The 18,193-nt window shown below is 37.9% G+C and overlaps 4 protein-coding genes across 5 annotated transcripts; 3 read left to right on the top strand and 1 right to left on the bottom strand.

The window, feature by feature from the left end:
* Positions 1-2,236: 2,236 nt before the first annotated feature.
* On the top strand, positions 2,237-4,888 carry LOC119990141. Its single transcript, XM_038835987.1, has 3 exons — positions 2,237-2,352; positions 2,488-2,593; positions 4,453-4,888. The coding sequence occupies exons 1-3, from the start codon at positions 2,314-2,316 to the stop codon at positions 4,608-4,610; spliced, it is 303 nt and encodes a 100-aa protein (XP_038691915.1). The 5' UTR covers positions 2,237-2,313; the 3' UTR covers positions 4,611-4,888.
* A 2,106-nt stretch (positions 4,889-6,994) lies between these two features.
* LOC119989506 (glutathione S-transferase DHAR2-like) lies at positions 6,995-10,128 on the bottom strand. The gene is made up of 6 exons (XM_038835087.1): positions 9,968-10,128; positions 9,793-9,883; positions 9,517-9,660; positions 8,879-8,996; positions 8,632-8,772; positions 6,995-7,265 (listed from the first exon to the last, which is right to left on the bottom strand). Exons 1-6 carry the CDS (start codon positions 10,023-10,025, stop codon positions 7,179-7,181), a joined length of 639 nt encoding a protein of 212 aa, XP_038691015.1. The 5' UTR covers positions 10,026-10,128; the 3' UTR covers positions 6,995-7,178.
* A 1,265-nt stretch (positions 10,129-11,393) lies between these two features.
* Positions 11,394-15,939, top strand: LOC119989505. 2 transcript variants are annotated; one of them, XM_038835086.1, is made up of 4 exons: positions 11,394-11,836; positions 12,842-14,157; positions 14,692-14,878; positions 14,971-15,939. In XM_038835086.1, exons 2-4 carry the CDS (start codon positions 12,847-12,849, stop codon positions 15,600-15,602), a joined length of 2,130 nt encoding a protein of 709 aa, XP_038691014.1. In that variant the 5' UTR covers positions 11,394-11,836; positions 12,842-12,846; the 3' UTR covers positions 15,603-15,939. The 2 variants fall into 2 exon arrangements, with proteins under 2 accessions (XP_038691014.1, XP_038691013.1); XM_038835085.1 differs by having other exon boundaries at positions 12,783-14,157.
* Positions 15,940-16,114: 175 nt separating this feature from the next.
* On the top strand, positions 16,115-17,223 carry LOC119989504 (dirigent protein 10-like). The gene has a single exon (XM_038835083.1). The coding sequence runs from the start codon at positions 16,117-16,119 to the stop codon at positions 17,155-17,157; it is 1,041 nt and encodes a 346-aa protein (XP_038691011.1). The 5' UTR covers positions 16,115-16,116; the 3' UTR covers positions 17,158-17,223.
* Positions 17,224-18,193: the final 970 nt, after the last annotated feature.

Genomic DNA, 18,193 nt, shown 5'->3' with positions numbered 1-18,193 from the left:
TCCATTTTGATTATTCAAAACATATTTTTCCAATTTTAGATAATTAACCCGCTTACGTGCTGAAAATAATTGGATTAATTAATTAAATATGGATCAAATTAATACAACAACGTGGAGTATTTGTGAGTCCACCACAATTTACAGGGTAGCTGAATTGTATCTTTATGAAAATCGAATTTGGGTAATTTTCTACCACCATGCACCTCGACAACTCCATAAGGGTTTTCTCCAATTTTCATGTTGTGTTATTATCTTGGTATGCCAAAAGCATCAAAAGAGAGTGAGAAGGGAAATTTTCCTGCCTGAATTGGAGGGTTTAAGCAAATCAAAATGCGACACATCATCAACCTCAATCTACATAATCAGCAACCATATCAAAAATATTGGGGTAGATAGATAGATGCTCAGATTATGTTGACGTGTCGAAACAGCATAAAATTATTGTCATACGTAACTTTTTGTCTATAGCTACCTCTGTCTCACCATATACTGTCGATCCACATTTTGTAATTATTGGAGGATCCTTCAAGATGGTCCTACTCAATGAATATTACTTCTACCCAATGAACAAACCTCAATTTCACTGCACTAATTAGCTCTCCAATCTCCATATATATATAATTAGAGGAGGTCAATGAGTGTGCTCATTTTTCCTTGAGTGCCTCACTGCCTCATGTACTTAGAGGACGAACTTGGATGAAAAAGACAAAACCTGGTGATGTCAAAGAACTCTAAATTTACAAAGACGAATATATTGATTACATGAATGCACTATATTTATATATTTTCGTGTGGTTCTCTCAGCACGAGAAAAACACATCAGTTCTGAAGAAATTAACATTCCCTATGAATGTACAGTACAACAAAATTATGAAAATCATACTGAAATTCTCCAATACGTACGCCCTGATTGAGGTTTATATAAGTATACACATCCACTTTGAAAGCCCTTGAATCTGATAAAATCACTGAAAATAAAGTTGATTTAGGGTTTAGGTTTTAGTGTTTGAGGTTTAGGACTTAAAACTAACGGGTCGTTTGTTGAGATGGTAAACTTGATCGCGGTAACTCTTAGCATAAGTGAGAGGTCGTGAGTTCAAGTCTCATGATTATTTCCATTATTATAATATATGAGATGGACTCTTACTTAGCCCAACGTGTACGAATGTCACCCTGCGTCATCTTCTCGCACTGGGACTAAGCTCAGCTCTCAATTGATTCATAGGTGTTGCAGGGTCTTCCATGTGGGTAGTTGAGGGGTTTCACATTACCAAAAAAAAGTTTAGGACTTAAAGCTTTAGGGTTTAAATTTTAGTGTTTGGGGTTTAGAGTTTATGATTGTTTAATCATCTTATCTCAAATATTTTAGAGTTTCGGAGTTTAAAAGTAGATGTGCTTATATCATGACCTAATTTCCTTCTTTTTACAAGTTTTAAGAAAACTTGCATCATATTTAAATTAACCCTGAGTAGGAAATTCTCCAACTTAAAACATACCCCTCATCTTATTAACTAACTGATCAAATCACTAAACATGACACCTTGATCACTAGACCAAATGTTCTGAAAATACAAGATAAGTCAATCCTCTCACTAAAAAATATGTGTGTATATATATATATATATATAGAGAGAGAGAGAGAGAGAGAGAGAGAGAGAGATAGATAGACGTAGATATCAAGAGTGGGATTCTGAATATGGAATCCCAACAAAGGCCCTATAGCCTGGTCCCTCCACAAGTGAAATATACAAAGATAGATATTTAGGTTTGTAATAATTAGTGGAGTATTGGTTTGGTTCTACATTATTCAACATCTTCAGGTCAAGTAGCAAAAGAAGCCACACTTCAAATTGGCCGATTGGTCCAACGACTGTTTTGGCATATTTACAGAATACAAAAGCAAACGCAAATTAAAACACTTTCTTTTCTTAATATATTAACATTATTTGCATGCTTATGATTGCCACCGGGGACTATTCCCCACTCTATTTGGCTACTGTTGGAGGTTTCCACGTGGCATTCGTGGATTCCATGGGACCCACTGATCACGTGGGGAGGTTAGGGTTGCGCTGGCTAGAAGACAAAGAATAGTCATTTACAAATCTCCTCTAATCTCTTCTCAACCAATAATAATCAATCTCCCACGTGGGACTCGTGGGTCCCATCTCACCCTCTCCTCTTCCCCTCTTTTTCTGTTCTCCTTTTTTATATTCTTTCATATATTTTCACTTCCTTTCTTTGATCATACAATTTGCACTTCATATGTGATCTTATTGTAATACACTTAAGTGTGTGCTACTGCTCAGCTGGATCATGTCTGCTGGAGACTCTTCTGCTTCATACATACACATGGTAGATATATATATACATAGATGAGTAGATAAAAACTCAGTAGTACTATGTATTTAGATGAGGTGGTGATACTTTGGGTTATGTGTTCTTTTATTGGTTATTGATATTGTTGGCATGAATTGATGGGATTTTTAGGTGCAACACATGATTGAGAAGTGCTTGATCTTCCACATGAGTAAAGAGGAGTGCATGGAAGCTCTCTCTAAGCATGCAAACATCAAGCCTGTCATCACCTCCACTGGTTCGCACTTTCTCCTTCAACTTAGTTTCTCGCTCTAGACTCTATATATATGTTATAATTCAAATTAATTATTATGTACAACGTTTTGTAAACGATCAGTAAAACTTGTGTCACTGTCTTCAACAGTTGAAGAGTCCTCGAAAAATAGGGTTTTTCCTAGCCAGCTGCTTCATTTAGTCGATCTTCCAAATGAATAATGATCAAACACTAATTCCCATCCCAATCAACAGTACTCCTTCAGTACTTCATCCTTGAATCTTCATTTTATCAAAAAGAAGAAGGAGAACACTAGTAACTAACAATCTTGAAAGGAATATATATTCTCCTGCTCATATATGTAAAATTCCGCTCGTGACACCACTTATCTTGAAAGCTCAGGCTGATACGAGCAGTGAATCTTTATCATTTCCTCCCTCTTGATTTGTCAAGATTTATAATCTCGCATCGGATTGACATAACCTAACTGAGCGATATATAAGTAAAGCTCCAGCTACTCTCACAAATGTGATGCGTTTTCTTGATCTAATTAAGTACGTCGGAGATGACTCAGTAGAACAAATCCATTTGGGCGAATATATGTGCATAGCGGAGACAATATCAGTACTTTGATATATTTTAGCTGAATTTTAATTTTCTTACATGAGTCGGTGTATATGTTTGTGAATGAGAGCATGTCTTAATTTGTCATTTTCATATTGGCTCTCTCTTACCAACAAAGAATGATTAGACAGATTTGTCTGGATTGATGTGGTTAAGGCTGCTATGCTAGGCACGAGTGTTCACGGTCACCGTCCTTGAAAAGGGAAGGGTCTGGAATGGTTGGAAAGATAAGTTGTACAATAAAAAAACGTCTAAACCTCATATTTGGAGAGTATCGCTCAGGATGTGTATGATTAGATGCATAAATAAACCTCGTGTAGTTGTAAGAAAATCCAACACAAACAATTTGTAGATGTATTATCCGTCTTGGAACCTTAATATCCGTAGTTTTGACCTTAAGAGTGTGTTTGGATTTAGGGATTTGGGGAAGGGAAGAGAAATGAACTTTCCTTTTAATTCTATTGTTTGGATAGTTTATAAAAATTTAAGGAGAGAGATCTAAAGGGAATTGGAGAGAATATTTCATTAAATTTTTGTCAAAATTCTTCCTCCTCAAAATGGAGTCATTTGGAGAGAAGAGATGACTAATTAAGTTATTTATAAGTTAAAATCCTATTTTACCCTTATACATGACACTTCTAACACAACAGTAAGGATAAATCAGTAAATTAGACTAATTGTATTTCCTTTCTTTTTTTATCTATCCAAACATGGGAGAGAGAAATGTATTATTCATTCCCTTCTCTCTCCTTCTCTTCTCTTCCCTTCCCCCCAAACCCTTCAATCCAAACACTCTCTAAAAGGGTCCTCTACTACTAAGAGGGGTTGGATCTTAATTTTACTTTCCCACAATTTTCGATGTGAGATATTTTATTTTAACAATAGTCGCGTGGCATGTTCATTTCTCATCATTTGCTCGAGGTACAAGATTCAATATCCTCCTTATTTCTAAGTGTTAAATAAAGTGACGCATATTAGAAGAAATCACTTTACACCTGAGAGCTCTAGAAAAGAGAAAGTTGTGCGAGAGGGGTGCATAGCGTACCAGTTGAGTACATGTATTACTGACGAGGGTGTTGATTATTTTTAGTATGAGAGTATAACTGTATTTTTTTGATACTCAAGTTCGTAACCGACTAGAAGGGGGAAACCACCCTAACTCAATTGTACTACTAGATTTCTCATAGTAAAAATAGTCATAGACTCCATAGATGTAGACACTCATACATGTGATCTTGTGTATGTCAATTCTTTGGCAGTGTGGAATGAATTGGAGAAAGAAAACAAGGAATTCTTCGAGTCCTACGCAGAATCAAAAACCAAAGACGACCGTATGTCCGAGGAAGAAACAAGTCAAATGATCCAGAAGATGATTGATAATGCAGGTTCCAGCAGCAGCAGCACCACCTCTAAATGAATATTTTATCTTCCTCTTAGGGTATTGCTGTAGTAGTGTTATGGTTGCCATATGTCGCTGTTGTTGGTCTTGAGAGATCGAAGCAGCCAAAATGCATTAAGACAAGTAAAATATGCTCCATTAATTTGGTCGGGGTCCCTCTGGCCCCTACTCTACAAAACCATCCAAATGTAGTCTATGCTATCGCTGCCACCTCCACATGTATCATATTATTTATCACGTGACCCATCACTCCTAATGTAGTCTATGATATATATATATTGGTGCGGTTATGAATACTTTTATCTGTTACAAATCAGGGGTGAAACTTTAGTTGTAATTACAGTCAAAATATTTGTATCTGCAGGCTACAGTTATATAAATCGAAAGGTAAAAATTCTGTGACACTTTAACAACTAGCGAATATCCAACCGCAGAAAAAGTTTTCACTCACTGTTTTTAAAAATGTACACTCATTTTTAAAACCGTAGGTACATGTGTTTTATTTGCTGTAGTGATTATATTATACTTCTTTGTAATTTTCTTTTTTCAAACGATTACAATTCTGTTCACTTAATATTACATTAATATCTCAAAATGTGTTTTTCTTTTATAAAAACAATGACACTTCATTAAAATAGTAAATGAGAACAATCCTCAGTTAAGGATGTAGAAATATAATCTGGGTACTTCTCAATTCAAATCTGAAGAGCACCCTAGCTTTTGGAATTTTGAGCCATATGATGAGCTACTTTGTTGCAATTACTCCCAGAGGTATAGTTAAAACATTCCACATGCAGAGAGTCGCTCAGTAAAGTTACTGCATCAATTATATGTCCAAACTCAAAAAAAAAGTGGTATGCCGTGTACTTAATAGCCGAAATCACAATCGATGACTTTGTCTCAACTTCAATATCCGCAATCTAGTTTCTAGGCATATTTGCAAGTCATTCAACACAACCAACGCCTTGGCCATAACTGGAAAAAATGCACTCTTTACAAAGTCGACAAAGGCCATAAGTAAGGAACCATCTGAGTCACGAACTACTCCACGTACCCACACCAACTACGTCAGACTCCTTAAAAACCGCTCATCGACATTTAGTTTGTATCTACCCACCATAAGAGGATGCCAAAATGGAATCGAATCCCCCCTAGGAATGCCCCTGAGCGTATTTCCAAGAGCTTGGGCTTGAGCACATTCCAAAATAAAGTTAGTCCCATACAACACCAACTCATAAGCATGCATCTCTAGCTTTCCCTTCATGCAGCAGTGAGTTTCGATTATAAACACCAGGCCGTGAGTAAGAAGCGAATAGTCTCTTAATTCGTCATTGGAGGAAGACAACGCATGACCCAACCAGTCCGCAAAATTCAGGTGACGCCCAACATCCAGGATGACCCATGTGAGGCCCAGCTCTCAATCCTTAACTCATATTCTTCTGCAACTGAGGGAGATGTTAGAGTCTTGTATGAGTTTCAACTGATCAATTTTCATCAGTAATGTTCCATCACTTTTTGAATGCAGTGACAGGACGAATTCACCAGAAAACACAAACCGGATCATCAGAATAGGCCCATAATGAAAACCCTTCAGAACCACCCCTACTTCGGGTTCAGGCATGACCCGATTCAAAGCCTTGTATGCCTAGAACAAAAGCAAAATAGATAACAAGAAGCTTTTCACCTAATGGCAGCAGCCATTCTCTACCATTTCAAATAGGTTGAGGATTGGAATTCCCTTGACATTACAAGCGGAAATACATCTTAAGCATAAAAATATGCCCCATGTGAGAGTCATAATGAATACTCTTAACCACGGAGCAATAGCAATAGCTCAATTGATTATATTTCTGAGCTTAAGACAACTGACACTAAGGTCGAGAATTTGAATTAACTGGGGGTATTTTCTTGATTCCATGAGCCTATCCACTATCAGGGAAGCGTTAGGAGTCACATTTCTCCCGCATGGGCTTCAAACCAATCTTACCTATCCTTAACATGATGCAGATTGTTCTAACAACTCGAAGTTTATGCCTACTCAGCTTTTCGAATGGCATAAGGCACTGGGTGGTTCCTGAGTCAGAAAAAAAAAATGAAAACTCTTCCCAGGCTTCACTCACTCCCAGCCTTTCAAAGCTCCGGGACAAAAATTAGTCCAAAAAACAGCAGGCCTCCTCTTTCCGTTTATCTCGAGTGTCTCCACAGTTTCCATCAGAGATCTAAGTAGAGTCTAGACAGACCCAGAAAGATGAGGCAAACTAGCAATCAATGAAATCTAGAAAATAAGATTAACAAGAAACACAGCAGTTGCAGCAACTCAGAGCCCTTGGTAGAGCGTGTGCCTAGCGGTACCAGCAGCAGGATGCGCTACAGTAGCGCCTTTAGAACCCAGCAGCCATGTGTAGAAACTTCAAAGTAATAGACATACCCTTGATAATAATAATATGAAGCACTGCAATTTACTACTAGATAGTTAACTTATTACACAGCAGAACCAGCAGTATCGACGTAGGTCTATGTGTATCGTAAGCATGTCGCTCAAATTTCATAACTACATGTTCTGAACACTCACAACTTGGAGTTGATTCATGCATTGAACTTTGGTGCCCAACCTGCAACGACATCCTCTTTTGCAGCCTTGGTTTTCACAAAAGATTCCCAAGAGAAGATCAACTGCAAAGTAAGATCACAAAACATATGGAGGCATAAGCAAAAAGGTTACCCATGCATATTTTAACTAGTGTTCACACTTACAATACAAGGAATTTTCTCAAATAAATCTAAAAGGCTTCCTTCACAATCTTTTTTCAATCCCAGGAAGAGTATATCAGCCTCCTGGGTATCCATAAATCATGGAACCCATACAATCATAGAAAGCAGTTCCAGGCTTCCAGCCTTTACAGATCATATTATTATTCTACCAACATCGGTGCAAAACGACCCAACTCATGTTAACTATGCAAGATGGATGTGATGCATTGATAACCGTAGCAAAATTTGAAATGGAAGTCGAATTATAAGTTATGTATTACTTACGTACAACCATTTTTCTAGGCTAACGGATGCATACAGTTTAGCAGCTCCGAGTACAAAACATGTTAAAAAGTGTTAAAAGGGATAAAAATCCCACATCGATTGTTGAGGGGCTTGGTGTCTAGTTTATAAGCTTGCCCAAGTCTTCAACTCATTGTCCAGCCTTTTCCAGGAAGGTGGGCTGGGAACTGCCACGGCCTAATAGGCCGAGATGGTGGGGAGGCTGGCTCTGGGTTGTGCCATAGTGGGATTTTCTACATGGTATCGAAGCAGGTGTGCTCGTCCCCGATAAAAAAAATTTCCACTCGTTGGGTCGTGGGCTTTGGTACCCAGTCCACGAGTGCGGGGGAGTGTTAAAAAGTGTTAAAGGGATAAAAATCCCACATCGATTGTTGAGGGGCTTGGTGTCTAGTTTATAAGCTTGCCCAAGTCTTCAACTCATTGTCCAGCCTTTTCCAGGAAGGTGGGCTAGGAACTGCCACGGCCCAATGGGCCGAGATGGTGGGGAGGCTGGCTCTGGGTTGTGCCATAGTGGGATTTTCTACAAAACATTACTCACTAATTAGAGCAATGAAGCTAATATTTAGTTCATGTCTTGAAGAGCATAGGAACACGTTATGCTTTTGTCTATGGTATAAAAAATTACCCATAATTCAGCAAATACTCAATATACACGAAAATCACATTAGATGTACTCATAAAGAAAGAGTGATGGCACTCAAAGCGAATGTATCAAATTCACAATCACACTCTGTAAATGTGAAAATGATTAGTAGAGACTAGAGACTAGAGTATCACATCCAATTTCAACATGACCAACTATACCACTATGTAAACAACTACAATAGTCTATTTTCCTTTCATCCAAAAGATCTTTAACTTTTCTCCTTACTAAAACACACATGTCAAAAGTTATGTATCAAATGCTGGTTCCACCAGGGGTGTACCAAAACAAGAGAAGGAAAACATTAAACGACTATGCAATGGAAAGCGAGCAACTCATTACCTCAATGTAGTTGTGGACATGGGTAGGGCTTTCAGGAATACTCCACTTCTTGAAATGCCCAAGAGCAATCTCAAGGTGGTACAGCTTTGGTCCCAAGCTCAAATCTGCTGAAGTGATATTTTCTCCAGCAATAAATGGACCCTGAACAATATTCCAACAGATTCTTATAAAATTCCAGACCAGAATATGGAGAAAATTAATTAACTACTTCTCCAAGGTGTTTTCATTTTTTTTTATATAATCATACATGTGCCTTCAGATGTTCATCCAATGCCTTCAATTCATCCACTAAAGCCTGCTCCGACCCATCACTTGGATCCTTACTCTTCAACAACTTTATAAATGCTCCAAATATCTTTGATCCCCTGCACAATCAGATCGAAAGAAATAAGAAATACAAAATAACCTTCCCAATGAAATCAAGCAAGCATTCCCAACCTACCCGAATAGATCTAAGTATCCTCTGCGGGTCATCCTTTTGTTTCAACAACTAAATTAGGTGGAGGAAGGGGGAGGGGAAGGATTTCTTCGATCAGACAATGTAATTAGCCAATCAAAAATACTAACTGAAAAAAGTACTCAAATAACAGTCACACACACCAAAAAAAAAAAACACATGTTTGGAGAACAGCTTTCAAGAAATATAGCAAACAATATTAAGATAATCACAGAGACAGCTCAAGTGACTTCTCCAAACAGAAGGCTTGTCCATCAGATGTCAGTTACCAGGGAAGCAACTAGACCAAAAGAAAATCAAAGTTCCGAACTTTCAAAAAGAAGAAAAAAAAATCAGTGAATTTCTACAATATGTCCACGGTGTGAAAAACATAATTTAGCCAAGCACCATAAAACAGTAACACAGAGAGAGGAAAAGAGGGTCATTACACAGATGCAAATTCAGGAGGAGTTTTGAGTGAAGGCTCAGGATACTTCTCCTCAAGAATCCCAACAATGACATCAGAGTCAGCCACCCATTTGTCATCAACCTTCAGTACTGGCACTTTCCCTTCGGGGCTTATGTCCAAGAACCTATACCCAGAAAACAAAAAGAAAATGGTAAACCCATTTCCCCAGTCACTCAAAAGAATCAATCCGCACAGAAGATCCCAAAATAACATATGTATCGATATATTAACAATATCATAAAAATTAAAAAGGTACCATTGGGGCTTGTCGCTGAGATTAACTAGGTGCTTTTTGTAAGGGATTTTCTTCTCTTCTAGAGTTAGGAGAACCCTTTGACAGAATGGACCTGAAAGAACAGATCATAACCAAAATTAACCCAAATTCAATCAAAAGCTTAAATAAACATGTAGAGTGAGAATGCGAGACATACAGTCTCCAAGAACATCGGGAGCACCAGCAGCAGCCTTGACACAAATTTCCAAAGCCATATCGTGGAAGAGCCGAAGAACACAAAGTACGGTTCTATATAATTATAGTGGCAGTTGGGAAAAATGTGATGTGAGAGGTGGTGGAAATGGAAGCTTAAGTTATTGACGTTGCTATGGATCAGTGATGGTGAGCATTCATCAATGGACCGGACAAAAACAAAGCGGACCGGATAAACTGCATCAAGTTAGAGCCTAGAGGCTAGAGGCCACTGAGCCCAATTCAACAAGTTTGGGCCCAGGATCTAAACAGAGACTCGCTTAAGCAATTTCTGGGGGCCCAATGGACCGTGAAGCATGTTCTTCCTCTCTTTCTTTTTTTTTTTTGTTTTTTTAGGGAGGTTCTTCCTCTTTTTCATAAATATTTAAGAGAAAAAGTAGAAAACCCAAAATTTGAAACTCACACACCAATATTACTTTTTATTTCAAGTGTCTAATAATTATATTTTGTAAATTGGCAAATGAGTCATTGGTTGAGTGGCAATGACTTTACATGTCCCTGACTTCAGGTCATGGGTTCTAGTCTCACATTCTCCGAATATTTATAAGGAGGTGTGTGGGCTTCGTCTGCCCCTGCGTGGCCTTGATTTGTGCCTCCTGCGTGGGGTCTATTGACACCTATACTTTCATAGGCTTGATCTGGTAGTGTGTCGTATATTGTACTTGTACTCAAAAAAAAATTATATTTTGTAAATTGTAACCAAAGCATCACGATTGTTTATTTAAATTATCTTTTTCAGCCGACTTTACATGTGTGAATAATTTGAAATTGAAATTTGATTGTAGAAAATATAACAAATTAATCAATATAGTGGATGTTGCTGTCATTCATTATTTATCATTATATTTATTGTATTTAGATAGAGAGAAAAAGAAGGTCGTCATTGTTCTTCCCAGCAATCATATATTCATATGATTCATATAAATCAACTTAAATCGTATAAACTCAAAAAATTTTGAGTTTGATTATCACTAAGAGTAATATATTTGTGAAAACGCGATGGACTTTGGCCTATTTAACTATATCGTTAAGTGAAAAACTTTTACGCATGAACCTAACAAACCGAGTTCAGGTCTTACTATCATATGTTCAAAAAGTAAATTTAATTTGTATTGTATTGTGTCATTCACCTTTATAAAAAAAACCAGTTTTTTTATTTCCACGCGTTATTTTATTGTATCCACTAAACTCTAGTCGCACATAAGACAACAACATTTGACAAGAAAGTGGGACCCACTAGAAAAACCGTCCCCAATAACATCGGACCAGCATCTTCAATGGCGCGAGTCAGTTACTATTTCGCGCGTGTTTCCGTGAAACGACGAAGAAAATAAATAAACAAAATGAAACCAACAAAACCGATCCGCATCCTGCACAGAATCATCAAAACGCTGTCTGTGCCATCATTTTCGTACGACTCTTATCTCGCACACGCCCTTTTATTTGTTTCATTTGATACGGTTTCCTCTGTGACAGACTGTTTCTTAGGATTTCAATTTCTGGATACAGTATAAATCACCGAGAATAGAAAGAAAGAAAGAATGAGATTTTTCGTTGCTTGGCGTGTCCACATTCACCAACATTTGAGGCTTTTGACTTTGCTCGTTTCTTAAATCATGTTTGATCCCATGTCGGCTTGTCGTTTCTTATTTTGGAATTCGCAATAAAATTTGCCGATTCTGGGACTATTTTGGTTCTTGGCTTCTTTGTTGCTTGTGCTTGTGGGAGTGAAGAGATTTTGATGGAAATTCTTGCATTCAGTGGCGAAATTGAAATAGGGTCACTTGTATGATCCAAGGATCTCTTATTTAAGGTCAGATTCTTTCATCTTTGTAATCGATTTCTGGGTGTTCATGTTTTCCAGTTTCTGGACTTGTGGGATTTTCTTGATTGATTATTTAAGGTTTTGATAGTTGCGTGCACTTTCTGTAGTGGTGTGACTTGTTTCTAGTGGGATTTAACAGAGATCGTGCGTTGTGGTTGCATTCAAATTATGTTTTATTGTCTGGTTTGATCTTTTATTTTTTTCAAGACTAGTATTCTTGTTCTTCGGTGATAGTATGGCCATGTGTTGGGAGGTTTTCAAGTGAAGCGAGGCTGGTCTTGTTTCATGATGTTGGTTTTACGCTTATTTCCATGTAAAGAAGGTATTGTAATGTTTTTGTTGCTAGACAACAATTGCTTGAGACTTTATCAGTACTATTTTCTATTTATAGGGTTTCTAGAACAACTTTTTGGCTTTGCGGTCATGGGATGCCAATATGACATGATCCTTAATTGGTTCACTTGCTGATTTCTTACCTTGTTCGTTCATCTATTTGATTTGTGGATGTTTGTTTCTCTTTTCCTTGATTATTTTCATTGAAACTAGTATGTTTTGGCTACACATAGACTACCAAAATTTGAACATATTATTTAGGCCCAGAATAGTTTAGACACTGCCCTAATGAAAGCAGCCAGCTTTTTTATTGCAGTATTACACGATGATTTCCAGCGAGCGAGCAAGTTTGGAAACTTCAAAAAAGTTTTCCAAATTTGGCTACTGAGCTTAATTCCTAATATGTAGAATAGGGCAAGGAATTAATTTCTATTTTCCTCCAAAGTATTCACATATCTGATTCCGATATAGTGTTGATCTTTTGTTCTCAGATCTGCAAATAAGCGAAAAAGGAATGTATTTAACAAATGACAGCTACCATTGGATATTTGAATCATGCTCGATCTTTTTCCTCATAAGCATTTTGTTTGGTTTGGTGCAGCTGCGTTCTTTTATTTTATTGGCAGTGCTTGAGTATTTGTTTCTCATTGAAACTAGCAGAAGCAATGTCGAAAATAATGGAATCTAAACAGTCTGCACCAAGTGTCATTGCAAGGTTGATGGGTTTTGGAGAACTTCATCCTCAGCAGCCTGTGCAAAAAAGACAGAGAGTATTGTCTGAGAATTATCTACGAAGAGTTGCTTCTATTGGTGTGCGAGAGAGACATTCATTTCATGCACGAAATTCATTTAGGCTTGGCTGTGACGAGCAGAAAAAATGCAAGGATGTATTTGGAGTATCAGAGACATTAAAGAATGAAAAGCACCATCTTCTGCCAGTTTCAAAAAGGAAATTAAAATCAGATTCTTCAGAGGTAAATAGGACCTTGATGAGGCAGAAGTCCAGATTTGAAAAATGTGTCACAGCCGACAAGAAGCTTCAACTTTCAATCAAAGATTGTGAGGCATATGAAGTAATTGATTCAGAGATGGATTTTTCTCCAAAGTATTTCAAGGATCCTGATGTCCTGATTATGAAGCCACTCAATGATTGGCAATTTATCCCTTCCCCTTCTCAGTCAGGGCACATTCCTATCTCAAATTCATCACCTTTTTCAGATTTTAGAGAGACCAAGGTACACAGGAGATTTTGGAGGATGGGCAGACGAGGATATGTTGAATCCAATGAGAAAATCAAGAATGGCCTATCTACAGGTTCCTATGGAGAACTTGGTATCGTTAATGTCAGTAAGTTCCCCAGATCTTCATTTGACTTCGCCAATAGAAGATGTATCCCCACTACAAGGGTTGCTGTTTTAAAATCGTACCCTGAAAGTCCGCAAAATTCTGCGAGTCAATTTTCTTCATCAACTACAACTCATGGCTTTCAGTTAGGTGACAGGAAGCACACAGATATTCTTAATCCTGGAAGTGGAAATTTATTTATTGAAGAAGGAAGAAAAAACATAGCTGATGATAGGAAATCCCGTAGACCAAGGTCTAGCTTTTCAAATGAAAGTAATCGACAAATGGAACATGGTTTAAGCATCATGTCTGCAAGGGTACCAGAATTGGAAACTGGAAGTAGCGCCACTACTCACGAAGTTGATCACACAGTACAAGGAAACTTGGTGACTGAGGAGTTAGAGGTCACACTCGAGGATAAGGATCAGTCTGAGCAGAATTGTGTGGTTTCAAGGTCATCATTACATGATGTTGCGTCCATTAGTGTGGTTCTTAATATACTGTCTGATCCAGAAACTGAAGCTGTTGGCAAGTCTTTCGTAATTGTTGAGAAGCATTATGGATCTACTGAGCATATCTTGGAGAAAGATGATAGTTCTTCTTCTTATTCCCCAGAGAAATCAATTCAACAGGTTTGATTTCTTCTTTTAAAGCTCCTTTATTTTCTAGCAGTTTGATTGCTGGCCTACTTTCTTCAGAAAAGTCCTTGTTGATCTGGCTTCTGCGCCCAAGATATATTGACCTACATCGTTTTCACTTATGAAATAACATTAAGGCATCTTAAATCCCTCTCTCTCGGCACTGTTTTCTTCAGTAACCATATATGCTACTATGACACAGTGCACTGCTTTGACATGGCAAATTCAGAGTTTAATAGAGATTTTTTCACAATTTTCCTATGTTTTGTCTAACTTAGATGAAACAGTCACCTGATGCTTTCTTAGAGCTAATATTGAGGTTGTATTGAAGGTGACTTTTGTAGAATTCTTTTACAATGAGATAGTATACTATACTCTACTAAGATTGCCCATTCTTATCGAATAGACTTAGCATATTATGCCTCAGCAGCTGGAATGAGAAAAAAATACCATTTTTTTTTTGTCTTAGTCACAATTTTATTTCAGAATTCTGATAGTTTTTGTCTTTCAAAATTTTGCCATATGCAGGATATGCCAAGTGGGGTCTCTGAAGAAGGTTCTGTTTCTTCATGTTGCTCTGGCACAGAATTTGAGTCTCCTATGAGCTTGGAGGATGCTTATCAGCCTAGCCCAGTTTCAGTCCTGGAGCCAATTTGTGAGAACGATATTTCATCTTGCTCAGAAAGCTTTCAGAATGGTGGTGTTGATTTACAAGGTCAGTGAACTAGAGAGTACTTGCTTTCTTTTTTTAAGTTGCCTTTATTCCTTATTCTTTTTTTAATCGCTTTTTATCTCTGTCTTTGCCAGGTTTACAGCTGCAACTCGAAATTTTGAAATCTGCGGTGTCAGATGCATACTCAGAAGGATCTGGGATGATTGTGTCTAGTGATGAAGATTCTGGGGAAGTTGTATCTATTGGCTACTCTGAGGAATATGAAGATTCATTCAAAGAAGAGAGTAAAGAGTTCTCCTATCTGGTTGACGTCTTTAGTGAGGCAGGTTTTTGGAGCAGGAATCCCTTTGTTGGCTCTGATAAATGCCATTCTCAGGAATGCCTGATAGACCCTTCCGTCTTTGAGACAGTGGAGAAGAAATATGGCGTGCAGAAATCATGGAAGAGATCAGAAAGGAGGCTTTTATTTGACCATATAAATTCTGGACTAATGGAGATATTGCATTCATGCACGGGTGTGTTTTCGCGGACAAAGCGTGTAGGAAGAAGGCTTAGTTTTAGGCATAGCCATGAGACAATTATGGAGGAGCTGTGGAGCTTGCTGGTCAGCCAAGAAAAACAAGCGTTCAAGGAATCAGAGAAGGTGCTGGGAAACGATGATGGGTGGCTGGATTTGGGAGATGAAGTTGAGGTAATCGGTATAGAAATAGAGAATTCTTTGATTGATGAACTGGCAGCAGAGTTAGTCAGCATAGAAAATTTGTGATATTTTTTTAAAATTCTTGCATTTATCATCATCAGAAAACCTCAGGGTATAGAGAAATAGTATCATTATTGCATGTAAATCTATTGTTCTGCACCATATAAGAGAGTTGTAACTAGGAAAAAAGTTTTGATAGAGTGAGTTTTGAATTAGCATGTTAGATTTAAGTGGGGCATTATTGGCTTATAAACGTCTATAGTCTATACTGCTGTCAAAATGTTTCAAGGCAGTGTATACCATTTGTTCTTTGCGGAAATTCAGTGACATTCAGTTTTTTAGCAGAGTGTGTTGAACTTTTACAGCTGTGTGTAAAATCTTACGATTTTATGGTTTGATTTTACAATTCGATCTTGTCGGCCTTCAATTGATCTTATGTAAAATCCTGATTTTATAATTTATAACCACTAGTTTCAGGTTAGGAATATTAATTTTTTTTATTGGCATTTGGTGGGACTAACTCCCCCAAAATGTTGCAGGTCCTAACTGAATCACTGATAACACTGAAAATTAATAATCCATGCACCAACTCCATCTCATCAACTCTTCTTTCAACTTATACCAATTTCTCATTCAAATCCCACCTCAAACTATATATACGCACAAACCTACACAAACAAAACACCCTATACATGCAAATCAAGCAAGATCCTTCCAATTCTATCTATCTCTTTCTCTTGACATGGAAAACCACAGAACTCTCTGTATCACAGCCAAAACTTCAAACCTTTTCTGGGTTTTCATCCTCACCATTGCCTTAACCACATCAGCTCGAATCCTTGAGGAAGAACCTTCAGAGCTACCGGTTCCCTCAGAAGCATCAAATCCAGTAACTACACCAGTAACTAATCCTGGTGTGGCTGCGACTGATCCTCACCATACCCTAACCTTCTTCATGCATGATATCCTTGGAGGATCAAACCCCTCAGCTAGAGCTGTAACCGGCATTGTGAACAACCCGGCAGTTGCCGGTCAACTCCCTTTTGTCAAGCCCAATGGTGCAAACCTTCCCATCAATAATGGAGTACAACAAAATGCCAATAACAATGGCCTTATAAACAACAACAACATTCCTTTCCTTACAGGCCTTGGTGGCACCACACAAGCCGTGTTACAAAACAGTGGCAACAACTTCAACAATGTATTCAACTTTCCGGCTGCCACCGGAGGCCAATTACCATCAGGCTCCGCTCTCCAACAGCTCATGTATGGCACCATAACCGTGATCAACGATGAATTAACCGAAGGGCATGAGTTAGGGTCTGGTTTTTTGGGCAAGGCACAAGGTTTTTATGTGGTTAGTTCTGTTGATGGTACAAGCCAAACCATGGCTTTTACAACGATGTTTCAATCTGGTCATTATGTTGATAGCCTTAGCTTCTTCGGCGTTCATCGTACCGGTGTGTCTGAGTCTCAGCTAGCTATCATGGGAGGAACTGGAAAATATGTGAATGCAAAAGGGTTTGCCATAGTCAAGACTATTCCAGCTTCATCAACAACTCAGCATGACACTGACGGTGTGGAGACTGTCTTGGAGTTCTCTGTTTATGTTAGCTATTAAATGTGTTTTGTGAATTTCTGTGTTCAATGTCATGATTGCTGCTTTAAGGGAATGAAATTTGTGATATCCGAGTTTCTTTGTAAGAGACATGTTTGGTCTTTCCAGTTTGTCTTCGTTGAAATTTGGTGAGTTTGCATCCTTAACTTACATCCTGATGTGAAACCAGAGAACACTACTTATAAGTGCAGTCAAGAGTAATATCTCACATCGGATTTACATAATCTAACGAATTGGCATATAAGTAAAGTCATAGCACTTCTCATACAAGTGACGCATTTTCTGAGCATAAGAACCAACTGCGACGGCCCAAGAAGAACAAATCCAGGTAGGTCCATGTCCCAGCGGACAATATCCATTGGTCCCCTGCATAGCTTCAGACTTTGCGAGTTAATGAAGTACAAAAACTCAAAACAACAATAAAACAATAATGTCTGAACGCTGAACATATATACGTCTGTCAGCATTAACAAAAATGGCTTAATAGAGCTCTCAAGGCAGAGTAGAAATATGAGACAGAGAACTCAACTTAGGTACACAATATTGAAGAAGAGTAAGAATAAAGTATCTTAATCATTCAAGAAGTGTAAGAATAAGTATCTTAATCAATAATTCAATATCAATGTTGTTGGATTTGGCTCATGTTTAATGAACTAAGAGACCATTTGTGAGGTGCTAAAGGCTAAAGCTATTCTGCAGACCATGTGAATGGGGAAATTATGAGAAAACGTTATACAATCTGCTGAACCTTTCTCTCACCCCTCAAGCAAGTTTGTTGAAGAGGAAGATGAATCAACTATCAACTGACACAAAATCCTAAACAATAACCCATCAGGAAAGGAGAAATAAGCAATGGTATGTATGTAAATCCCCGAATCTCATCTCTACGATGCAATGCAGAGTGGATGTTTCATGGTTGCAGTGAAGCAACTTTACCAACACCTTACGTAGTTGTCCTTGTAATCTCACGACGGCTTGGAGAACACCAAACAAAGTGGTTTATAAGAAAAGTTGAAACATCTTTGGAACAACAAAGATT

The sequence above is a fragment of the Tripterygium wilfordii genome, chromosome 21, assembly GCF_013401445.1.
Source record: "Tripterygium wilfordii isolate XIE 37 chromosome 21, ASM1340144v1, whole genome shotgun sequence".
In the NCBI taxonomy this organism is placed as follows: domain Eukaryota; kingdom Viridiplantae; phylum Streptophyta; class Magnoliopsida; order Celastrales; family Celastraceae; genus Tripterygium; species Tripterygium wilfordii.
Note: the sequence above shows the minus strand (reverse complement) of the source record. Positions and strands in the feature narration are given on the sequence as shown.